Source organism: Podarcis filfolensis (assembly GCF_964270895.1).
Source record: "Podarcis filfolensis genome assembly, chromosome: 5".
NCBI classification, from domain to species: Eukaryota; Metazoa; Chordata; class Lepidosauria; order Squamata; family Lacertidae; genus Podarcis; species Podarcis filfolensis.
The window spans coordinates 28446002-28471762 of record NC_139608.1 but is presented as its reverse complement, the minus strand read 5'-3'; the positions used below and the strand labels follow the sequence as shown (position 1 = coordinate 28471762).

Genomic DNA, 25761 nt, shown 5'->3' with positions numbered 1-25761 from the left:
TATTTAGGTCTTCGCCGCCCGCAGCCGCCAGTGTATCAAAAAAACCTACCTGCAAATTCAATTTGCGCCTCCTAACCCCTAACCTGCCCCCCCTGCCAGCTTCTTCTTGCTGCTGCCTGGGCTGGTCTGGTGTGGTTCTCTCCCGTGCTCAGTGCTGCGCTGGGCGGCCGCTGCACTGTCCCTCCCCCAGATAGTCCCTCGCTCTCTCTCCGCACCGCACGCCTGGCACCCACCCCCTCCACAGTGGGCGGCGACCCGGCGGCTCGGATCGGATTCACACAGCCAGCACTGCAGTGAGAGAGAGTGAGTGAGCCAGGTAGGGGCAGAGAGCTGCGAGTGCAGCGCCCCCCCCAGATGTTGTGCCCGGTGCGGCCGGCCCCCCCTGCACCCCCCACGCTACGCCACTGCTTGCTTCCTCCGAAGCAGCATCGTGACCACAGTAAAGATGGCCGCTGCACCTTCAGCCCCTGCCGGCTCCCTTTTTTTCCTCCCCACCCCTTTCCCCGTCACGTGAGGTGTCACGGCTCATTCTTCCCCCCGCCGGGTACGGCAACTCTGTGGGGCCAATCGGGGTCGGTTTTTTTTTTTGTTTCGTTTCGTTACTTCTGTTCCAGGGCTGTGTAGGCGAGGGGCTGCTTGGATGCCCTTTGGCTAACGGCCCCTGAGAGAGAGAGAGGAACCGAGACCAAAGCGGTCGGAGTGGATACCCGGGACCCAAGAAGCCGCCTCCCCGTTGGCCTCAGGGTGAGAACCGGAGAGAGTGCTGGTCTGGGCCTTCCCTTCCCCTCAGAAGGAGCCGGCGGCGGGGGGCGCGGGAATGGGGAGGAAGCTGCGAAATTTGCACACACACCTCCCACCGCCGACCAGATGCCCGAGTCCAACCGCCGTTGCGCCTGGTTCCCTCAGCGTTGGCGGGAGGGGGGGCTTTATTCCCGTCCCATCTTTGAACCCCCTTCCTCATAAATAACGGTCCCTCAGCCCACACAGGTTCCTATCAAATCGTTGCCTCAGCCCGCCTCCCCGGCCGTTGCCGTTATTCCTCGCCCCCACCCCCGTCGCCGAGGCCTTTGTTACTGTCATGTCAAATCCCCCCCCTCTCCAAAAAAAAATACCCATTGACGTGTTGGCTTACTGCGCTTTTCTCGGTTTCTGACCAGAGTCTTCCCCCCCACACACACCCTTCCCCACCTCTCAGTTCGGCTATGGCTGTAATTTCTATGCTCAAGAGGCCTTTACATGCTATATATTACATGCTTTGTGCTGAAGGTTCTTGTCAAAGCACCCAGCTTGCCACTTTGAGGAAATGGGTGCTGAATTGGGTAGACCTCTGCTCCGATCCTGCCTTGGGCTCTCCTGAACTGTTACTACAGAGTTTGCCTTATGAACCTGTTACACTCCTTGCCCTCAGGCCGTTAAGCATTGCAAACCACGTCTTTGGTACGCCTTAAGAAGAGCCCTGCAGGATCAGCCCAAAGGCTCATCTCATCCAGCTTCCTCTTCTCAAAGGAGTCATCATGGGAAGCCCGTAAGCGGGATCGGTGCACCGCAGCACTTTCCCCACTTGTGGAGTCCAGCGACTGGTATTGCGAGGCAAGGGTCAGACACTCCTCTGTTGCCTGAAGATTTGGGTAACAACTTCTGGCAGTGCTTTTATGCCAAAAAGCATAAAGATTTCTGCATGTGCCAGCAGTTCCACTGGCTTTCCCCCAAACCGGTGTCCTCCAGATGCTGCCGATGTAGAGTGCTTCAACCTGACACACTCATCCACAGGTGCACAAGGCTTACAGGGATTAATGTTGGTTCTTTGGGCTTTCTTCAGTGGTTGAAGGGATTGGCCCTGGATTCTTGGCCTTTGCTATCAAAGTCGGACCACAGGTACCTCATCTATGCTGTCCTTTGTTCACATCTTATTCTGCATCTTAAGATTCTCAGTAGGGGTTGAGCCTTTTTACAGAAGTGTGAACATGCTGACTTCCATGTCATAATTGTTCCCACTTTTCTGTATGGCAGCAAAATAATATCTCTTGCTACATTGCAACATATGCAGCGTGGTTAGTTGTATTCTGATTTCTAAACTCCCACCACATATACTTATTCACCCTTGTGAGATTTGCAATAAACCATATGCTTAAGTAGGCAGATTCCCTGTCTTGTTTTTGGATCTGCTTGCCATGTAGCCTAGGATAAAAACAAGTGTTAGAAACCAAGTAGTCTCTGCTTTGTTGTAGTTATATTTAGATAGGCACAAACAGAATCTATTTTTCTTTAGGATGGTTTAATTATTTTGTAAATTTAGCAACTGCCATCTGATTGCATATTTTGCTCCTTCAAGAGTACATCTGTTGAATTATACTTCCATTCTTGTAAAAATCAGAACTGGGGACTTAAAAATTTGGCATTTATGAAGCCTCATAAGTTTAAGTATATGGAAGATATCTGACATTTACTTACTGAGCTCACATTACGGAATAGATGGGTACAGATTAGATATGTAATAGGTAATAAATATTTAATTATGTAATATGCCTAATGCTGTTTTCTGTTCTTTTTTTCCCTCCCCCCCTTTACAGCTCGAAAGCAGTTGTCATGCTGTCTTATGTACAAAAGTTCCACTGCTTAGGGATACTGTTACGTAAAGTGAACAGTGCTGCAGTGTAGTGATATTAAAACGTTGCAAGCAAACAACAAAATGAGCAAGCGATCAAGCAGTGATATTCCTGTAGGAAGGTTAGTGAAAGCTGTAGAGTTGAACTTGTGCTTGTAGAAGCAGATAGAAGATTGACTCTTGTAGGTATTTTTATCTCTGTTGATTGCAATATTTAAAAAACTGTTATCTAGCCTAATGTGTTCCCTTACTTGAGGAAAAGGAGGCCTTGCCTCCTTTTCACAGAAATTTGGATAAAGAAACAATAGAAATGTATTCTTCAGTTTGCAGCACAGGTAAACATTTGGTAGTTAGCGCCTATACTTGCAAGCAGACTAGTGGAATTTTGGTGTTTTGTGGAGCTACATCTCATTGGCCTCAGCCAACATGGGCAATGGTCTGGGAGTTGGAGTCCCACAACATCTGGAGGGCTCTGTGTTGGCTGTCTCTGCCTTAAATGTTAAGAAATCCTTAATATGAATCTATATTGGTGAATTTAAAATGCATACAGGTTGTAACTGTTAATTTTGTTTGATTGGCTTTGGAGAAGTCTCATTATTTGAGAATGGAGAATGCTGATATGGCCTGCGTTGTCTTCCATCAGAACACTGGCATCTTCAAAAGTGTGCTTTGTTCTTGGCCAGTGGTGGCTAAGCTTTTTTGGCCCAAGGGCCACTTTCACCCTTGGCTGCCCTTCTGGGAGCCACATTCTAAAGTTGGGCATGGCCAAAAGAGTGTGGCCATTCCACAGTCTCCTGCACACTGTTCCCCCACACAGCAAAGGACACAGGCAGTCAGGTGCATAGCCCCTTCTCCTTTACTTGTATGCGCATAGCAGTTAAGGGGAGAGGTTAATCTCCCCTGTTCTTGCCTGTTAGAAAGATATGTCTTTAAAATAAATTGCCCAGAGCTAGGCACTCATTTGGAATAATTAGTACTATTTAATTTAGATGGTTGTAGATGCTTAATGAATCTTGAAGCAAGAATCTAAGATGTGGGGTGAAGCTGGGGGAAAAGAGGTACAGAACCCTCATTTTTTGAAATGAAGGTCAGAATGTGAGACTTGCTCACTTGCGGGCTCTCTTTGCACCCTGTATGCTTAATATTAGTGGAATTGGTCTCTTTACCATCTGCCTCCAATATGGTTGCCCTGGGTTGGCATAAATTGGCCACATTTGCACAAACAAATTTCTGTTTAATAAGGCTTTGATATCTTGGTGCAAAGATATGTAAAAGTTTCATGCACCCACATGCAGCTCCTGTGCTCTCAGTTTGCTTTGCCCTTCACACACGAAGCTATGGTTAACTCTAGCTTCCTTTTGCATCTGAACTGGGAACTATGGTTAATGGCTTTCAAACAAGCCAAGATATGGAAGCCAACTTTAAACCTTGGTTTATATTATGGTTTGTTTGAAAGCCATTAATTAATTAATTATGTTTTTATCATTGCATCAAAACCAGAAGCTGTGGATAACTGGCTATGTGGCTTGTTTCTCTACTCACGGAGCAAGCAGTAAAGCAGGTGTATGCAAATTTTAATTCCAATGTTAAATCATAGGGGGCATCTTATACATGATGGCTGTGCTGCACATAGACTTAAAACGCATTCTCTACCAACAGTGGAAGACTTCAATTTACTGTGGATCAAAACCCATGTTGTGTTTCTTTTTACTACTGAGGGGTAATTCAGGTTGTTTTATCTCGTATTAGGATGAGCACGACAGCATTCCCATCTCCGGCTGCCGAAATGGCAGAAATGAATCGAATTCAGTATGAAATGGAGTATACTGAAGGGATCAATCAGAGAATGAGAGTTCCGGAAAAACTCAAGGTTGCTCCACCAAATGCTGACCTTGAACACAGTGCTCATGAAGGGGGGATTCCAAATGCCAGTGTAACAATGCAAGTTCCAGAGCGGATTGTAGTGGCAGGTATGTTTGCCTTCAGGTGGACAGAAGTGATAAAGCAGCATGCTGTCAGACTTCACACCCATTCAATTTATTTTTACATATGAATTTGAGTGTGATTTGCTTAAGACCAGCCAGTGAATTCATACTTCATATGGGATTTGAGCTTGATTTTACCCAGCTCCAGCACTCTACCCATCGAGCCATTTTGAATAATTTGTTAGTAAAATGTTCTTGATCTTAATATTAACTTACAGGTAATAGTGAAGACATTCCACTCTCCAGGCCGCCAGATCTAGATCTTCTCCAGTCAACTCCATTCAAGTCTCTGTCACTGAAAACACCTCCCCGTGTTATTTCACTCAGTGAACGACCACTAGATTTCCTGGACTTAGAGCGAGCCCCTACTCAAACTCCTCAAAATGAAGAGGCTAGTATTCTTTATGCCTTTCATTTCATTATGTTTTGTTTCAATATTATATTTAATAAGTCAAAAGAGAAGTCAAATATTTACTGCTTTATACTCCATTTCAGATCAGTACTATAAAATAGGTTTCTGCTTTGTAGAACACAGTATATTATTTTAATACTCCCTGTTGAAAGCAAAGATACCCCCAGAACACTTTTTTGTGTGGTGCTTACTTGGTTGTATTTTTGGTACCAGGCTGCTTAGACATAATTTGGGCTATCTTGATTGTTTTTATCTGGCTTATAAGACTTAATGCCTTTTGGTCTTCAGGTTTTTATGATAATTTGGATTTGCATCTTAATCATTTGTATTTTATTATTGTGTAAACTGGCATAAGAATTTTAGTGGAAGGGCTGTATATGTTCTTGGACTACAGTTCCCATCTTTCCTGATGTTCTGTGCTTGCTGGGGCTGATGAGAGCTGGGAATCCTACAATGTCTAGAGACCCAATGGTTCTCTATTTATGTCTTAAACCAAACTTAATTTCAAAAGCTGCTGGTAAACTTAAATTATTTTTGGCATTTTTTTCTCATTTTAAAAATTGGGGACATGCAAGAGAGGGGAGTCTTTGTTCTCCTTACTTTCCAAAATATCAGGCAAAATGTCACCATCCAGGAAGACTGTTTTTATTCATTTTCTGCTTTGCTAAAAATGAAAATGGTTCAGTTGTTGATATTAGGTAAAGCTGGATACTGATGCCATAGCAGTGGTGAAAGACGTATCCCCCCCCCCCTTTGTTTTGCAGGTTCGCTCAGTTGGGAGACTGAAAAGAGAACGCTCCATGAGTGAAAACGCAAATCGTCAAAATGGTCAATTGATGAGAAATGAGTCAATGTGAGTAGAGGGGTTATTGGCGCATGCAACATTTGTAGAAAAAGCTTCTTCATGTGTTCCTTACCAGTTCATGCTTAGGATATGCCTTTCAACTGATTATCTTCTTTATAAAGAGAAGTTACTTAATCTTACACAGCTACAACTGACTTTCCAAATATTTTTTGTTCTGTTTGTTGGAATAATAACTAACTATTAATGAAGTAAATTTTGTGTGATTGTTCTCAAAACATTTTTTTCAGCTGCAGAAAACAGCATTTGCTAAATGTCTTCATATAGCAGCATTTGGTATTCCCCCCCCCCAGTATATATGTATATAGGGACGTGGTTGGCGCTGTGGGTTAAACCACAGAGCCTAGGACTTGCCGATCAGAAGGTCGACGGTTCGAATTCCCATGACGGGGTGAGCTCCCGTTGCACGGTCCCAGCTCCTGCCAACCTAGCAGTTCGAAAGCACATCAAAGTGCAAGTAGTTAAATAGGTACCGCTCCGGCAGGAAGGTAAACGGCGTTTCTGTGCGCTGCTCTGGTTCGCCAGAAGCAGCTTAGTCATGCTGGCCACATGACCTTCGCCAATAAAGTGAGATGAGTGCCGCAACCCCAGAGTCGGTCACAACTGGACCTAATGGTCAGGTGTCCCTTTACCTTTACCTTTAAAGTGTCACTAACCTAGTCTGGATCCAGAACTCTCTTTATAGGATAAAGAAAGTTTGTTTCCAAAATACATTTATAGTGGATTTGTGTGAAGGGAAGTATTTCATATTGTTATTGGATCTACTTGAATCTTCTGCTGCCTGCATGCTTAGAATTAATTACATCGTCTTTGTTTATGCAGTGCAAAGGACAGAGTGGGTCTTTATTACAAACTTATAAATGCTGATTCATTAAGACTATGGGGTGATCAGTATCTTTTAATTAAGATTCTTGTAGTGAGGTAAACACTTCATTTTGCTTCCAGCTATGAGCCTGAGGAAAGAAATCACTTTCCACTACTGTTTTCCTGCTTGTCCCCTGTTGGCAGGAGAGGAAAGTGGGGAGATGGAAACAGCTAGAACAACAACTCCTTGTCTCCTCTGTAGTTGAAGTTATATGCTATCACAAGGGTGACTGGGCGTTCAAGGTCTCACAGAAGGGTTTCTAGCTATCTGTAGGTCACTGTTGGAGCTGGTGTTCATTTCTGGTGTTGTGAGGCCTCTTTGTGAGGTTGGTGCTGTGATGACTCATTCAAAGGGTAAGTGGACGTTGGATATAAACTATGTCCTCCAAGTGTCAAGCTAAGGTATATGACCTTTCCTGAATCTAACTGCAGCCATCACAGTACTTTTGCCAATCCCACTTGCATTTGAAAAGGGTAGGATGATATTCTAGTGCTGCAGTGGTGAGTTTTACATGGACTGAATTAAGGGTGTTGCTTGATGTGGTGTACTGATAGCATTGCCTTCTCAGTTCTGAGTTTCCAGGCTGCTGCCTCCAGTTTTCATTTTCAATTTGTTTCCTGTTTTTCCACAAAAAAAGAAATTGTGGCCAAAGAAGCTAACAGTGTCATCCTTTCAAGTGCTGTTGTGCAGCATTTTGGCAAACACATGTTTTTCTTTCTTTTGGAGGGTGCATATGCATGTTAGTAGTTGGAACTGTGGCCATGCATGGCAAGTGCAATCGCACAGGATAGCTTCCACATTCTAGTATAGGAACTGTGACATGGCATTCTAGTATGTTTGTTGCAACAATGAGAAAATTCTGTGCCAAACCTTACCATGTCTAGAAGAGGAATTGGCTTGGTTCCTTTTCCTCATCTGCCTTCTTGGAACAATATATGTTTTCATTTCTGCATTTGCCATACAACTGTATGTAGTGGCTTTCCTGATAACCTTTTGAGCATACACAGATTCTCAAATGCTTTTGAGGACTAATAATAACTAGGCACAAGAAGTGATCACCAGTAATGATGATTGCCTTAATGACCTTCCAATTATTTAGAAAGTTGCTCCCTCTTTAAGATATTAACAACTGTGATCAATGGTGGCACAGTCTTGAAACTGTCCTGAGAGTTAAAATGCCAAGGTACCAGTCACCCTTCACAGCTAAGGATGAAACGTAAGCTTGACCACTAATTATAACCATTCACTTTTAAATATGTCAAGTGTGTACTTAATGCATTGCCATCTAAGAGACTTGTCTATATTGTCTGATTTGATTTTAAAAAAATATTCTGTATGCTTGGTTCCACCTGTAATTAAGACACAAATTAACGGAATATGAAAATTTGTCATTCTTGTAATGAATTTGGGAGCATATTTTTGCTTAGTTTTTAACTATAAAATTTGAGAACAAATTTTAGGGATAAACAGTGGTTGGTGGAGAGGACAAGGTTGCATGTTTCTGGCATACTAATCCTACATGAGCGTAGTAGAGATATGTGTGTGCAAAATCCAACACATATCAGCTGAACCATGTGGTTGGTTTGTGGATTGACTGCACTGTTCAGACCTATGCACTTTGGATTTTATGCATGCAAATTTTAGGCCAGTGCAAGGATATCAGGTGGACCCAGAGGCCAGATAGGTATCATAATCAGGTGGAAAAATATGACAATGCATAACTTCTATTTGCAAATATATTCTTTCTACATAAGTGGCTTAGCCAGCGTGTGTTTTTTTTTGGGGGGGTACGCATGCACCTAAACATTTTGTGAATCTAAGTTTGGCCTCATTGAGGGGGCAGTATTTCAGTATGAGTAGGAAAATGAGAGTACCCCTAAACATTTTTTTTTAGAAAAAAGCACTGTTATAAGCAATGTTATTAGTTGTAGAAATACTGTAGGGAAGTTGGTCTTCTTCAAGTTATTGTTCCTCTGTCTCTCCCTATTGATAGTTAAAAGCTGAGGCTTCTTAGATCACTAACTTGAAATGGAATAGAGAAAGGGGAGAGACATAGAATTTTTAATAAACCCTTCTTTTCTTGTGCTAGTCTTGAAGCTTCTTGCTTTAACTTGCTGGAGGAAGTGACTGCATATCATAACTAATGAGAAACTGTTGTCAGATTTTAAGCTGAATATGATTTTGTACATGTTCCTGAATTTCCCACAATTATTTATGGGTTTATATTACTCGTGATGTCATTATGAATGTTGTCTGTTATTTCCCCTTTGCCATTTTGTAAATAGTTTCACCCCCAAATTTGTAAATAAGAGTTTGATCCCTAATATACATCTTATCACACAACCTGGGGAAAGCTCACCAGAGTGCATTCTTTGCATGCAGAAGGTCCCATTTCAGCTCCTATCCTCTCAAGGTAGTATTAGGAAATATTCCAGTCTCGAATGCTGGACAGATGCTTCCAGGTGTAGACAATACTGAACTGAATGAAGTGATGGTTTGATTATTATATAAGTCTGTTGTATAGCTGTTTGAGTGTATCTTAGCTTTGACTTCGGTTTTTAGCACCACATTTTCTCAGACATTATATACATAACTAGCCTTGCACAGAGTCCCTGAAGACAATCTTTGTGGCGATAAAAGCAGTAAATGTAGTTCATGAGCAGATGGTGGATGAATCAGTCAGGTTTTTTTCTTTCACCGAACCTACTTGTAGTCAAATCCTATACATTCTGAGGAAGTTCCATTGAATTCAATTAGCTCTTCTCCTTGGTATGGTTTAGAGCAGTGGTTTTCAACCAGTGTGCCATGGCCTTGAATGATGGTCAGAGGTGCCCTTGGGCAACACTGGCCTCTGTCTCCTTCCCTTCCTCCTCTGATGCCCTTTCACGTATCTGCCTCCCAAAGGCTTGCACAGCTGTTTTATTGCAGCAGCCCTGGCTATAGGCTCTGCAGGCTCTGGGAGGCACCTCTTTTTGGGGCGGGGCAGGGCAGGTCAAATACCAGGGACCGCAGCAGCAGCAGTCCAGAGAACTCCCAAGGAGAGGAGGCTGAGGGAATACTCCACAGGGGAGGGTGTTCGAAAAACGGTGAGAAGGTGCCAGTTCTGCAGGCAAGGGGTGAAATAACTGGGCTTCTGAGCCCCACAGGGGTGCCACAGAAAGAATGTAGTTGGTTAAGGGAGCCGTGGACTCAAAAAGGTTGAAAATCTCTGGTGCAGAGGGTTTCCTCTTCAGTCATAGAATCAGTCCCAGCAGGTCTTGACCACCATACAGTCATACCTCGGGTTGAAGTAGCTTCAGGATGAGTATTTTCGGGTTGCGCTCCGTGGTGACCCAGAAGTAACGGAGCGCATTACTTCCAGGTTTCGCTGCTTGTGCATGTGCAGATGCTCAAAATGACATCATGCGCGGCCTGTACATGCACGTACGTGGGTTGCGTTCACTTCAGGATGCGAACGGGCCTCCGGAATGGATCCCGTTCGAATCCAGAGGTACCACTGTAGTTGGTTTTCTGGTATGTGAAGATAGCAAAGAATAAAACAAATTTCAGCTTATATTAGCTGAAAAATATATTGTTAGGTATATTTCTTCTCAAGTGGATAAGTGAGCCAGTCATGAGAACGCTCTGCATCCCAGGCCACTCACATTAATCACAGCAAATCCCCCTCTCCTCTGTGTCAGGTTCAGTATGGCATCATGATGCCCTAGTCATATTTTGTTTGCCTACTGTTCTGTCTAGGTTCTCAGAAGCCTAAGCCAGTTAAATCAGTTAGTCACATGGCCGTATTTTGGGCAAATCACGTTTCATGGCCGACTCACTTATCAACCTGAGGTCCTATTCACAGTAAGAGACCCAATGTTCCATTTTAGGTAGTAAGCTTGCTGAGACAGGGACCTGTTCTCTCATTTTGTTTATTTATTTATTTATTTAGTAAAACACCAGAATCATAGAACAATTTTAATTTGCAGCCTTGTGTTTGCTAGAATAGTTGTTTTTGGTTTACTTGCAGAACTTCATATCCGAAAATCTGCATTTTACTGTTGCTGAAGTAACAAGGTACAAGAGGTTTGCAGTTCTAATGAGACTTCCTTGAAAGCAAGTTCCACTGAAAACTCTTTGAGGTTTCGTTTTATTTAAATACATTCAGGATTGTGAGAATAGCCTTTCTTATTTGTTGGTTGTGTAAAACATAAGTAATAACTGTCCATTTTAAGCACAACAGACATAGCCTCCCTGTGAGAATATAGGGTTGTGTGTGAGGATATAATTACAATATATAACCTAAATATAGTCATTTTTAAAGGAGCTATTTCTATAGAATATATACGTATTGTACAGCAGGCTTGGCAGACTATTATATAGGGACACTACATTTGTATGTGGTTTTTTTTTTTTTTTGAGGCCCAAACGTTTTTATTTCCAGGTTATCGGTACTGCTTTTACTTTTCTCTTTCCACAAGTTCTGTATTTTTCTCTTTCTAACATTCAATAAGGATTTTTAAAAAATGTATTTTATACATAATTGTTTTGTTCTTAAACAGAGGATAGGCATGACTGCCTTTCAATCCCTTGATGGATTCCACAGAGTACCCTCTTAGTTCATCAGGTTCATTTCAAAATAATTATTTAAAATGTTGCTTGAAAGAAAAGTGCTTGTTGGCTTGCACCCAGATTGTGTCATGAACTGATTATTCAGAAGGACTTAAAATGCTATACCCCTAATGCTTCTCTTCCTGCTCTTAGTAAGGCAGAGTTCAGACTAAATGGTAAAATCTTGATTAATGTAGTTAAACCTCAAAATTAAAGTACAACCTTAAATGTGGAAAGGGAGAAATGTTTCTTTTTAAACAAAAACAAAAAAGGTCAATACTACAAGCTTTGAAGATTTTGCTTAGTACTTTTGCCTATTCATATGCGTAGTTTTCTGAAATCTTGTTGGGATCAATAGCTCTCTCAGAATTGACCTTTGAAAAATAAAAGTTTAATCAATATCCTGTTGAAGTGAATTGCAAAATTCCCATTTATATAGATGGTGCTGAATTGCACTTTCATTTGTCTTATAGGCAATGAGTGCTTTTGATGCAATTTTTTTGGTTAATCCTCAGCCTCTTGCTTTCAGGATAAATGCTAAAAGAAATTTTTGCTTATTGGAATATTTGGGATATAAGAAGCCTTCACCAGTGTTTTTGCTATCTTGCATGTTTCTTTTGTAGTCCTATATTTGCATGTTTTTCACATAGCCCTGTATTTGCAAAAAACAATCAATCAAACTAGTATGTTTATGTCACTCTTGTTTTATATAGGCTTCTGTTTTTCAGAATGTTTTCAACATACTCTCCTCCAGTCTCTGAGTAACTTGGATATATTTGAGGCTGTGATCTGTACTGTATGATTCTGACATACAGTGAATCCAAATCTGTCTTTACTATCTGCTGAAGAGTGCTGTTGTGTCCTGTGTTTTTAATACAGACCTGCTTATTATCATGCCTCTGGTTTTTAGTAGTCTTTGATCACAATGAATCAAAGCCATTATCCTTGATATTTTGCCTCATATAAAGGGTTCCAAGAGTCAGTTCACAAGATACCCACTAACATTTCCTTGATGTGGTTTTTAATCTGTTGATGGGGAAGGAAGAAGAAAAAATGGGGGTCAGCTTTAATTTTTCAAAAAGGGTTGGTTGATGGATGATTTTTTTTCCTATCTGAAACCTGACACTAGTGTTTCTCTCTTCATTTGCTACACTTGCACAAACAGTGTGACACCATCACCTCAACAGGTTCGTGTCTGTCCACCCCAAATGTTCTCTGAAGATGGATCTAATCTTTACTCTGCTCGGGGCATATTGTCGCTTATCCAGTCTTCTACCCGTAGGGCTTACCAGCAAGTCTTGGATGTGCTGGATGAAAATCGCAGGTGATTGGCCATCACTGATTCTGCCCAGTTTACTGCTTTTTACTTCCCTTTCATTTCCTAGTTAATTGGTTTTGGTTTGCTTAAATTACATGAAATAAAATTAACTCTTTTTTTTTTTTTTTTTTGCTTTTGCTATTTGCGAATGACATTTCCAAACTTCACATTTCATGGAGCTTAGTTGTCTTATTTCTTTGGTCAAGAGTGAAACAACTGAACAGTGACTTAAAATGTCAGTCTCACTCTCATTGGAAATCCAAGAACAGAAGGGCAACAAAGTGCTACAAACATAGCTTCATACTCTAGACAAAGTTGATTGTTTAAATCCTCTTGCTTTCAGTGGGAGAGTTTTTATTCTTTTTGAACGCAACTGAGAGTTTGAAATGTTTTAAACACAAATCCCAAAATGGCCTTAATAAACTAAAAATTCAAGGTCCACTAATATTGAGGGGGATCTAGATGAAAATGCTTTTATTGACATTCATCTCAGCTGAGTCCTATCTGCTATTCCTCTGATTATTGTGATAAGAAAAACCTACATTGAAAGGCAAGTCATATAGTAGCTCTGGACAGAAACTGGAAAAAATCTGTTCTTAAGATCTGCTGCATGGGGGAGAGACTCTTTCAAAAAAATACAGAGTCTTTGTTTGTTGTCAATCCACCAGTTAATTGGAGGTGGGTGTGCAAATACTATTTTTATACAATTTAAGTTGTAAGACCTATTTACATATGAGCCAGGTATTTATTCATTTTTTGTTTCCTTTTCACACCAAAATAAGTGTTATTTTCTTATAAATTACATTTTTTTAACCCAGTTGTGTCTGGACCCTCTCTTGTTTATGTAACTGTCTTATCAGACTACAGATCAGAAGTCTGCTCCTCTGTCACATTCTGCTAGTGGAATATTTTTGTGTTAGCTTTTGAGAATCTTAGCCATACTAGAGAATATTACCCAAATAACTTTCTTTGTTTAGCAGCCATAGACCCTGTGATCCTCTTAGAGGTGCGGGGGGTGCTGAGGACACCTGTGCAAATGAAAGGTTCACCTGCTTTGCCATAACTTGTTTTTACAATGTGAAGGGCCTAGGTTGGGGTTCAGATAACTGCAGAATCCTCAGTTTGCAGTTTCTTCCAAAGCCAGTTCAAAGGAGCTTTTAGTGGGGAAGCAAAGCCTTAAATCCCTTCCTCCTTCAAGTCTTTGTACTAATTTGAAACCAAGGGTGGTTGGAGGAAGCAAACCTAAACCTACTGCCTTAAAAGACTAATAATTGATTCTGTATGTTCAAACTTCTATGGTAGTAATCCTGATCTAAGAGTTTGTCAAGCTCCAGTACATGTGTGAAGCACCACCTTACCATGGGCTGCTCACAGTCAGGAGGAATTTTGTTTGTTTTTTATTTAATATTTGTGTCCTGCTTTTCTGCTTTAGAAATCTTGCAAGTAGAAAACCTTACACAAAGTAAAACAGTAATTTGGCATGCACCAGAAAGATATGCACACATAGCTTCCCCAAATTTAAATAGAAAGTTTTAATATACTTTTTTCATTTTTATTGGGGGGGGGGGGGACAAAAGCTTTCACTTTTATCCCATCAGTGAGTTCTCAAATTTTATAAACTATTTGAGCAGGTTTTTTCTTCATTTGTTATATTAATCGTAAGAACCTGAGTGTTATTGGAAACTCTCATTGCAGTTGTTGCCAATGTTCATTTTCAAAATCTAGGATAACATCCTCTTTTTCTTCAGTTCTCAATACACCTTTTTGTCAGATGAAACTTTTCTAACCTGCATGTATGAATGTGAAATTTGGAAAATGCATCACTTGCATGGCTGCAAAATAATGTCTTTTTTAAAAAAGCATTTCACACTATACTCTTTCTTTTATTGGCCTTGGTAGCATATTCTCACTGCTTAAAAGGTATGTTTTCTTTAAGTGTAAGTACAATACTTATTTCAGTGATTGAGTTTTGGCTTTGTTCTTCTTCCTAAAGCTTCTGGTTTTAGTTCTGTTTTGGTTTTCTCTTTCAAAATATTTTTCTGGTTCCTTTTCCTACCAGTTTTGCATAACTATACCATGTTATACTATAATGAATTGAAATGTTGAGAATTTATCATTGCTAATAATACTATGGTAAGGTAACTCTTCTCTGTTCTTCAATTCCCTGCCCCACCCCACTCCCTCATTCCCAATATGGGAATGCCTTGGTAAATACCAACACTTTAGAGTTAACTTGGTATGGTTCAAACTATCCCATGTGAGCAAGGTGCTGTGCATGAAAAACATTTTATAACCTGGATACTTAAGTTACACACAAGTATGTTATCATAGGGACATCAGTAAATATGCCCAAGTTAGTGAAAAAGTACTCACTGGACTGAACTATTCCTATTCATGTTGCCTATTATTTCTCTACCTTAGCTTGGATAATGAAAAGGGGTCAGATTATCTCTCATTTTTAAGAATCCTTTATTTTAGTGGCTGAGAAATTACAAAAAAGTATACTACCTGCAGCTTATGGGTGTTTATGTTTTACAGGCTGTAGCACAAGAGAGGACCCCTTTAATACATCTTAGGTTCTGCGTATTGGTTTGGATCCAGACTTAGTCATTCTTAGTCATGATTAATGTAAGTTTCCTTGGTTTCAGTCCGTGCATGACTGAACCTGAATCCAACCCATTGCATATTTTGTAAAATCTGACTCCATTTAATACCTAAAATAAGCATCATGTTGGTGATTCCTTGGCTCAGTGGTAAAGCATCTGCATACAGAAGGTTCCAGGTTCAATATTCAGTATCTTCCAGCAGGACTGGGAGAGACCCTTGTGTGAAGCCTGGGAGATCTACTGCCAGCCAGTGTAGTACTGTGCTAGATTGACCAACGGTCTGAGTCTGCATAAGGCAGCTTCCTATGTTCCTAGTTTTCACGAGCATTTAAAATTAAATATTTATAGCCAAGTCTTAGTACTACTGTGACAAAAAATTTTTTTGTTAAACCACTAAACTAAAGTGTGTGAAATCTGAAGTCTTACAAGCATACTTCCATTGCAGCAATGAAATTCAGCTTCTGGTCCTCCTCCCTTCTGCTCTCCCCCACATGCCTCCCAAATGCTCTGGGTGATCTTCTAACTCTCTGGGGCACATTGGGGGGCTGCTGGGGGGCACACATGGTTGGAGAGAGCTCATTAAAATTTCATTTTGTAAGCAAAGAAGTCCAAACCTGATAGTTTGTTGCTGAATGTATATTTTCTAATATAAGAAATTGCTCCATTAAGGCTGCAATCCTTAATAAGCCCATGGAACACAATGGAATGTTTGAGTATGTTTGCAAAGAATTGTGATCACAGAAGGATATATATGGCATTTTAAAGGCAGGTATAGGAAAACTAAAATCAAGCAGAAGTAGCCATCTAGTAGATGGCTAGTGATTATTTACTTTCTATGCCTTATTTTCTTTAGGGAATAAATACTGAATTTTGAACATGAAACTTCAAGTCAGTTAAGGCATATATTAATCTGGGACAAATTTGAGCAGCTGCATAGGGCTTAAAGTCATAGTTGAATGTGCTACTTGAAGCATTACTATTTGCTATGAGGTTGTGGTCATTAGTTTGTTAATGCAGAACACATCATTCAGTCAGTACGTCATTTCAAGATAAAATTTGGTCATAGCTCGGTTGTAGAGTGTAGCTTTCACATACCAAAGATTTCTGGTTCAGCTCCTAGCACATGGGTAAGGCAAACGAAGGCCCTGGGGCCAAATCCAGCCTAATCACCTACTAAATCCAACCCGCAAATGGTCTGGGAATCAGCGTGTTTTTACATGAATAGAATGTGTCCTTTTATTTAAAATGCATCTCTGGGTTATTTGTGGGGCATAAGAATTCCTTCATTTCCCCCCAAAAATATAGTCTGGCCCCCCACAAGGTCCGAGAGACAGTGGACTGGCCCCCTGCTGAAAAAGTTTGCTGACCCCTGTCCTAGCATCTCCAGTTAAACTTTTTTTGGTTGCTGTAATTATGCTTCTTCCCATATATTAACAGCCAGTCAATAGCTATTGCAGACTAATGCTTCTGGGGTGGGTTAAATATATATATATATATATCTGTGAAAAGTACTATGTGAGAGATGATAGTATGATATGGAACCTTAGGGTGGAATTCAATGTCGCACACTTCCAGTCATTCTATTTGTGCATTGCAGCTTGCCAGATAGCATGACCCCCCCTTGGGGCATGACCTTGGCAAGCAATGGTCATGCATATTTAGAATCTCCCTAAGTCTATAAAATATTAAACCTGGTAATGGAATGCCATCTATTTTTCCACTTATGTTGAGTATAATGCACTACAACTTACCCATGTTCTGATGTCATTACCTTGTGTTTCTCTGTACCCCACCTTTCTTTCCCACATCTGGCCGTTGCTGGTAGACACTTGGTAACACTCAGTATAGGGAATTGAGACACAGGATGGACTGTGTCTCATGTTATGCAGAGAGTTGGAGGGAAGCTCTCAACTGGCCACCATTTCTTACAATGTGCAGTTCCAACTTAAGAAGAATGAACTCTGGTCTTGTTCAGATAGCAGCACACTGTTGATGTATGATGTATACAGTTATTGTATTTGGTTTTTACTGGAAGTGCAAAACCTTCAGTTGATCAGTAGCTGTGGTCTAAAAAAAGTCAGGTATGTAACAGGATTCTTCTGTTTTAACAGCAGTTTGTACCCCTGGTCTTGTTATTTCCAACAGAACATGGGTATTTATGGCTTCTTGAGTGCCAATTTAAAAAGTATTCAAGTGAGTTTTGAACAGGATTTTTTGTTTATTCTCTCATTGTGGGAACATATTTTTCATCCCTCGTGATTGTAGAGAAATAGCGATGACAAGTTTCTTTGGAAAAACATAGACAATACAGGAGAATTAAGTCAAAATTGTGGTGGTTGCAGAAATAACCTTTTCCATGGGTCAACTCAGGGCAGTAAGTTACTGTACCCCTGTTGTTACAGTTGTTTTCCTTCCTCCTACATTTTTTCTGAGTTCCAGTCATTTTGTCTATACAAATTATAGAAACACTCCATCTCTGACACAAAACAAAATTAAACAACTCTATAAACATAAACTGTGTGAACAACACACATAAAAATAAACTACAGCCATTCTGCCCCCAGAGTATATTTTTAAAAATGTGAGTCCCATTGAACAAAATGTGACTTATTTTAAGACTACGTATTCAGCAGATCAGGCTGTAAGTAACTAAAATCAAGGACTGCTAGTTCCTGGGCAAAATAATGTTTCTCTAAGAGCTGGAAAATAAATGTACATGCTGTTAAGTTAATAGTTGTACAATTTGAAACACACTGCAGAACTCAGATTGTTTGAGTCTATAGAATAGGAATGCAAGATAACCTACATGGACTCAGCGGATTATCCTGTTGAGAAACTAGTCCCTAAGTAGTAGGAAGTGCACAAAAATAAATATGGTGCATGATTATAATTTATTGTGCAGATTCTTCCTCATTGATATCTTTCTTTTAGGAAAACAGTTTTTTAACTCAAAGTAGTCTTAATCCAGTTTTCAGGGGAAATGTGTAGGCTTAAAAACTGTTAGAGCAGGGAGAGAAGAGGAAGTGGCAGTTTTGTTGCTTGAGTAGATGTTCATCACAGAACTTTAGGTATCGCCCAGTAGTCTTACATAATATAACATTAAAAAAAAACACAAGTTATTGGGAAAAATAATTTTAGACCCTAGCAGCTGTGGAATAAACAGCCACAGTGTTCTGTTACGATTTATGGTCGCTTTAGGCCCCCTTTGACAAATCTTTAGTTGTGGTTATGCACACTGAATTGTTGCATGGAAAACTTTAGTTTAGCTTCTAACATGATTGCACCTTGACCGTACTTTAGATGGGTGAAAATGATCTATATAGTTTTAAAACTATATAATCACATAAAATACCTGCATGGGCTACTTGTATGCTACTGCATCACCTTCAGGGTTCTTAAAGCCCTGAACAGCTTCAGTCAAGAATACTGTAAGGACAGCTTGAGCTCTTATATTCCAGCTCAGTTACTGAGATCACATGGAGAAGCATTGCATCCCATGTTCAGAAGCTTTGTGAGCAGTTGCATGCTGTGGAATACTCTTCCAGCAGTGATTTGGTAGTGTCCTTGCTGCTAATTTCCAGGTGTCTCTTGAAGGACTTTATATGTCTACAGGCCTCGTCACTTGTTTAAACTTTCCAAAGTAAGCCTGTCATTTTTATGATTATTTTATATGGTATTTTATGTTTTTGTGTATTTTGTTGTACACCACCTAATTATTTTATACGAGAGAATAGTAGATCAGTATTTTAATAAACAAATAATGTGTAAGCGTTAATTCCAACATTTCTTCACAAATTTTGTATCTGGAAAAGCAACAAGCAAATAGTTAAGTCCCTTTCGCACATTGGTAATTAGTATTTATAAAACGGAATATATTGAAAACATAACCAGGGTTTATATTTGTAGTGTTTCAGTATAACAGAAGAAAAAAAATTAACAATTTTTGTCTCTGGTTTTTTATTCTGCTTCTTTTCTCTGCCTTTCCTGTTTTCTTCTTCTGTCTTGTGTCTCCTATCTACAAAACTTGCCCTAGGCCAGTGTTACGTGGTGGGTCTGCTGCTGCCACTTCCTCTAATCCTCATCATGACGCCAGGTAAATTTGCACTTAGTTAGCCATTCTAGTCTATATTCAGCTTTCACAAAACCTGAGACTAGCTTGCTCCTGAACTTTACTTGAAAGTAAACCCCTCTGAGTTCAGCAGAGCTTGCTTCCTGCTATTAATTTATATATAATCATTTTTATCAAACAGGCTGTGATTATGTGTACTAATCTAACTGCTGGTTTCTATATTAATTTTAAAACCCTTTCACTGACATTCTTTTGCATTGTACTATGCCTGCTGATTCTATGGATGACTCTTATAATAAAAGTATTTGATGCATTTCCCATTGATTTTAGCATTCAATATAAGACCCGAGTTCAGGTTGGAAATCTGTTTCAAAATAACTAAAAATCTGGTGAACACTCTAACAAATTTTGCAGTACACAACTCATCACAGAATTAAAGAGAGAGAAAGGGTGAGATCCACCTGTCATCTGTCAACAGAAGGATGGAGCAAGCTTGTTTTCTCCTGCTCCGGAGACTAGGAGCGAAACCAATGGTTTCAAGTTACAAGAAAGGAGATTCCAGCTAAATATTGAAGAAATTTCTAACAGTAAGAGCTGTTCAGCAGTGGAACAGACTCCCATGAGAGGTGGCGGCAGAAGTTGGATGGATCTAGTTGAGGTTCTTGCATTGTAGGGGGTTGGACTAGATGGCCCTTGGGATCCCTTCCAGCTCTGCAATTCTATGATTCTATAAGCCCTGAACAAAGACTTCTGCTTGAGCAATGGGACTCCCCCCCCTTAATTGGCTCTGAGTGGATCAGGAGAACCCATGGAACAACGAATGGGGGGGACAAGGGGAGGAATTCATTCTGACTGGCAAGCTGAAATGCTTGCACAGACGGAATGATTGGAAGAGCATCATGTTGAATTCCACCCCAAGTAGTTTTTCAAATAGAAATTTAAAGTTAAATCAAAAAGTACTTGTTAACTAATGCCAATGATTGTGCAGAATGCTTTCCTTCTCTCTCCTTTCCTATGTTCCTTTTACTAAGTCTACTTGGATCTCATGGTATACAACTAAAATATTATTCTCTTTATGCATTTAAAAAGTTTTGTTTTCTCCCTCTCCAGTCCCTGGTGTGTACATAGGACTGTAAAATTGTTTAACTTGTTTCACTATTGACAGAAATAGGAAAAAACATTTTTTTGCTATTCAACCTTAGAAAATTGATTTTGACTTTGAAGAAACAGGTTTGGCAATATTTGGTTTTTAAAATATACCCAATATGGTTTACAGAAGGAGAATGGAGCGCATTTAATATAAAAGTTTCCTTCTAGTTTACAGAAAGGAAATAATTTACAATCTCATTGTGTAAAGGATTATGCAGGGCCCCCCTGTGCATTTAGAGAACTGTATGTCTGAGGGTAATGAAACCCATAGCATATGAATCTAGTGCCCAAATATAACCTGCAGTTTTTAAGCTTTTTCATTTAGGAGTTCAGTGGAGAAAGAAAAAGAGAGAATAAAAGCTTGTGGTACCTAGGGCAGAACAAGTACTTTGCAAGAATAACCCCTGGAGGCAGGGGGACCTTTGTAAAGTAAAAAGGAGTTGGTTCATTTATCTTTCCTCATCTCCCTTTCCAGTCCATCAGTGTGCCACAAACTGTTAGCATAAGTATAGCATAAGTATATACTGAGATAGTAGGTCTAATATTTTTTAATGGATATTGTAAAGGTTTTGAGTAACACTTGTCTGCAGAACATCACAGGTCCTTCTGTAATTAAGGCTGCAGTCCTGTTTCCACTTTCCTGGAACTTTGTCCCATTGAACTCAGTTGGACCTAGATGTTTATAGGATTGCACTGTAAGGCATTCTTTGCACAGACTGTAAACTGATAGGCATTCAGAGATGGTCTTTGTATGCATCTTTCTTAAGCCACAAGACTTAAAATAAAAAATTAAAAAATGGTGCTTGTGGGTTGCTGTAAAACTTGTTCAGTACTACAGAACCAAATTCGAAATTATGTACTATAAAATAAAATAAAAATCCCCCAAATGCAATTGCTATGGAAAACAAGTGCTAGTACAATTATAACTATATATTTGGATTTCTCTTTTGTTCTGGTTAGTGTTAGATCAAAGGCTATTTATTTACTGTGCCTTTTCAGCTGTGAGAGCTAGAAATCTAGGTCAAGATAGAATGTTGCAAAATTGGGCATCCACTAGTGCAACAAGGCTTCTCTTTCCTTTCTTCCTCAGTAACCCCTTAGGCGACCCCAAAATCTGTTCCAGAAGGTTGAGAGACCCCATGGAGCAGATTTTGAGGGTACAGTATATGGGGGACTAGAGGGGAGGAGAGAAACTGAAAGTCCTGTTGTACCTCACACTTGTTGGCCTGCCCCCTGGCTCCTGATCTAGTTCTTCCAACTCTGCTGGCAACTGCCTCAGAGATACTGCTGGCGCCGGTGAAGGAACTGTTCAGTGGGGAAGGTTCCTCCTCACTGGTGCCATGGAACCCCACAACTCACTGGACTATTTCCCCAAATCCTCCTCCTCACTCTCCGATTCCTCTGCCTGCACATCCCCTCTCTCCCCGACCCCTTCATCCTCCAACTCCTGCCAGTCTCTTGATATGAAGCAGTCTTTCAGATATTTGGGGTGTTTAGGGCTTTTAACACGAGCACCTTGAATTGGTCCTAGAAACAAACCGGCATTCAACGCAGCTGTACTAAAATAGAGGTTGTGTGAGATCTAAATGGAACCCCAGCCAGTAATCTGACCACTGCGTTTTGGAGACATTTAAGTTTTTGAGTCATCTTCAAGAGCTGCTCCACATAGATTACATTGCAGCAATCCAATCTGCAAATAACCAGAGCATGGAGTACTGTTCAGAAGGGGCCATAGTTGGCGGGCCAGCCAGAGGTGGGAAAAGGCACTCCTAGCCACCTGAGCTTCTAGTAGCAGTGTTGAATCCAAGCAGACCCCCAAGCTGTGGACCTGCTCCTTCCAAGGGAGTGCAACCCCATCCAGAACAGGCTGTCTTGCCACTTACTGGACATGAGAACACGGGACACATAATTCCTCTGTCATTTTAGGCTTCAGCTTCAATTTATTTGGGAAATTTGGGAAACTTGATTGAAACTCCTGAAATTTATCAGGAATCCCAGGGTCGGTGATGTACTTGACATTATGAAAAGCACTTTATACATAAAAACTGACAATATTTGATCATAGCTCCGTCAGTACAGCATGAGACTCTTAATCTCAGGGTCATGGGTCTGAGCCCCACATTGATCTAAAGATTCTTGCTTTGCAGGGGGTTGGAATAGATGATCCTTGTGGTCCCTTCCAAATACAGTTCTACATTTAGATGGAAATGGCTAGAGAGAATTCAACCAAGGTTATGTTTCTTTAAACAGAAAATCTATGTATGTAGGAAAATAGTCAAGAAAGCACTTAAAAATGGTTGGTTCCCCCCCCCTTTCATCTAAAGAACAGTTAATTGTATATTTTGAATGGAATCCAAATATGCCCAGATGTATACTATGGTCACTCCTATATGCACCTGAGAGGATCTACTTATTTGCTTTCCCATTTGTAGCCCCTCAACCTGCATTGCATACAACTATGTAAAGGCCTCTGAATTTCAGCAGTTGCTTTTCAGAGGGCACAGGGAGAATGGAGAAATTGAAATGACCTCATGTGTGTACAAAACACCAGCCCGTGTGCAGTTAAATGTGTGCCATTTGAGGCATATTTTTGTTTGTTTTTTATCTCATAGATATACCCTTTCAAATATGGATACAACATTTGAGGGAACACCAGAAGATGTCACTGTTGTGGATGCTGTTTCTTTAAGACGACAGGTAATTAAAATGCTTCAACTGTTATAGTGGAAGTTTGTATGCCTCTTTCCAGTCTAGTCAATGCAGAATGTAAGATAAAGGGGACAAAATTAAATTTGGAAGTCTGAATACCACAACTTTTTCTGTGGCATGATGATACAATTTCTTTTCTTTGAATGTTAATATGTCTATGAATAAAACTTTGTGCATTCTCAACTCCGAAACATACTAATAATATATAGGAACTAAATAGTGCATACATGATTGATGGGAGAGGAATTGAGAAAGAACAACCCACTTGGATGGAAAATATCCAGGGGTGAGGTGTGGCTGCCAGTCAATGTGTTTAAGGTTTAGTTTAATGGTAAACAAACAAACGGGACGCGGGTGGCGCTGTGGGCAAAACCTCAGCGCCTAGGGCTTGCCGATCGCATGGTCGGCGGTTCGAATCCCCGCGGCGGGGTGAGCTCCCGTCTTTGGGTCCCAGCTCCTGCCCACCTAGCAGTTCGAAAGCACCCCTAAGTGCAGGTAGATAAATAGGTACCGCTTTATAGCGGGAAGGTAAACGGCGTTTCCGTGTGCTGCACTGGTGCTGGCTTGCCAGAGCAGCTTCGTCACGCTGGCCACGTGACCCGGAAGTGTCTTCGGACAGCGCTGGCCCCCGGCCTCTTAAGTGAGATGGGCGCACAACTCTAGAGTCGGACACGACTGGCCCGTACGGGCAGTTACCTCTTTAAACAAACAAACAAACCATGCAGCAGAATGGAATCTGTTTGGTTTTGTATGTTCTGTATCTTATTTTTCTGTTAGGTTTCTATTCTCTTTTACTGGTTTTAAGCAGCTGAATTGATTTGCTTGCTTTACATACTTGTTTTGGTTGTATTGTGATTTATTTATACTATATTGATACATGGGCCTATTTGCATATCATAGTAAGTCATAAACCACGGCTTAGTGTGAATGAGTAGGGTGCTAGCGCACACTGTTTAGATGCTCCTGTTTTGTTCTGTCCGAGCTGGATACCTATCAAAGTTGGCACACAGACTCTCTACCTCTAAAATGAGAGATCCAGCCCACACATTTTTTGCATTTAAAAAGGACAAGAGATGTAGACTGGAAGGACAAAAATCAGAAATGGAAACTGAAATGAATAAAAAACCCCAGTGAATTTGCCAGAAGTAGGGATTTCTAAACCCAGCATTGATATAGGTATAAAGAGCCAGGGTTTTGAGGCTGGAATCCATGTGTGTGGCATCAATGTACAGAAATATTATACTGTATTAACAAGAACCGCAGACTTCCATTACTAAGTCCCCCATGTGAGCAGACTTTTGGGGTGAGAAGTGATACAAATATGAAGTACATGAACGAGAAAAGTCTTGAAATAATTAGTAACTTATAGTAAGCACTAAACTTGAAAGGCATTTTCTTTTTCTTTTTTTAGATAATTAAACTTAATCGTCGTCTACAACTTCTGGAAGAAGAAAACAAAGAGCGTGCTAAACGAGAAATGATCATGTACTCAATTACTGTAGCTTTCTGGCTACTAAATAGTTGGCTTTGGTTTCGGCGCTAGAAATGGTCACAGTACTTCAGAAGATTTGTCAGTGGAGAAACATATAGAGAATTTGCAAAGTCCTTTGTTTCATTCTCTGAATTGTATGGTGATTTAGGATCCATGCACTGGATATTTCTGACACAGTAAACAGCTGTAACATAACTTTACAATGTTAAAGGGATGCCTGGATGATTGTGTATATATTTTCAGAATTGTTGTATCATCCTATTATCTTCCTTTTGCATGACATGTACATTTGCATTGAATTATTTTGCAAAGGGAATTGCCTCCAGGTAACAAAGGTGTACTGCAGACAGTTCTCTCTTGTGTAGAAAGAAACAACTGGGTTTTGGAATTACCTGCAAAATGGCCTAACTTATGGTTTCTCATTGTTATTCCATAATTAAATGTAGCACCTTTACAGTTCACCTTATTGCACTTGTTTTATTTTAGCCAAATTTCAGGTAGTAGAGCAGCAGATTAAAAAGCATCCTGAGTGTCTCTCATTCAAGCACATGTACATATTGACTAAAATACATTCTTTGCTAAAATAAGTCAGCAGATTATCCAGAGGTGTGTGTAAGATGTATTTGAGCTTTAATTTTGCAATGTTTTTTCTAAAAAAAAGATGGTTTTTAAGCAAATCTGTCCATGAGTGATCTTAAGATTATGGAACAAAGTACCAATGTAATGTATTTAATAAAAGTCAGCCCAAAGCAGTATTTAATTTCTTATTTTTCCAATTAACTGTACCTTTTGCCCTTTGGATGTGTGGAGCATACAAAAAAGCTTTTATATCTCTCAGTCTAGATCAATATACTGCATCTAAAATCACCACTCCCATTATTGATTGCATTTTTTTGCTTGCTCGTAGATTTCTATTCAATTCAACCATTTGCACAACTCTTATTTTCTTACATTAATATACACTTTGTGTTGGATTTTAAAATATATGTCTTCTTTGGGCAAATAAAAAATGGACATGAAAAGTATTTATTTGGGGGTGGGGTGGAATTAAGCCCTGCTCCTAAATACTTTTATGAGTAAAAGCTAGGTGAGCTGAGTG

General features: G+C 40.2%; 1 protein-coding gene across 15 annotated transcripts; it reads left to right on the top strand.

The window, feature by feature from the left end:
- Window positions 1-419: 419 nt before the first annotated feature.
- On the top strand, window positions 420-25417 carry MFF (mitochondrial fission factor). 15 transcript variants are annotated; one of them, XM_083613929.1, is made up of 10 exons: window positions 516-744; window positions 2571-2727; window positions 4355-4575; window positions 4809-4981; window positions 5767-5855; window positions 7871-7945; window positions 12485-12643; window positions 19277-19336; window positions 23074-23158; window positions 24582-25417. In XM_083613929.1, the coding sequence occupies exons 2-10, from the start codon at window positions 2690-2692 to the stop codon at window positions 24711-24713; spliced, it is 1032 nt and encodes a 343-aa protein (XP_083470055.1). In that variant the 5' UTR covers window positions 516-744; window positions 2571-2689; the 3' UTR covers window positions 24714-25417. The 15 variants fall into 15 exon arrangements, with proteins under 15 accessions (XP_083470050.1, XP_083470055.1, XP_083470060.1 ...); XM_083613931.1 differs by lacking the exon at window positions 7871-7945 and adding an exon at window positions 1820-1875 and having other exon boundaries at window positions 518-744; XM_083613930.1 differs by lacking the exon at window positions 7871-7945 and adding an exon at window positions 1771-1875 and having other exon boundaries at window positions 518-744.
- Window positions 25418-25761: the final 344 nt, after the last annotated feature.

What these genes read in the sequence shown, in the direction of transcription:
- MFF (XM_083613929.1), top strand. Translation starts at nt 2,690, where the DNA reads ATGAGCAAGCGATCAAGCAGTGATATTCCTGTAGGAAG. An exon ending in AAACTCCTCAAAATGAAGAG is followed by an intron (nt 4,982 to 5,766) that starts GCTAGTATTCTT and finishes TTTGTTTTGCAG; the next exon opens with GTTCGCTCAGTTGGGAGACT. An exon ending in CTGTTTCTTTAAGACGACAG is followed by an intron (nt 23,159 to 24,581) that starts GTAATTAAAATG and finishes TTCTTTTTTTAG; the next exon opens with ATAATTAAACTTAATCGTCG.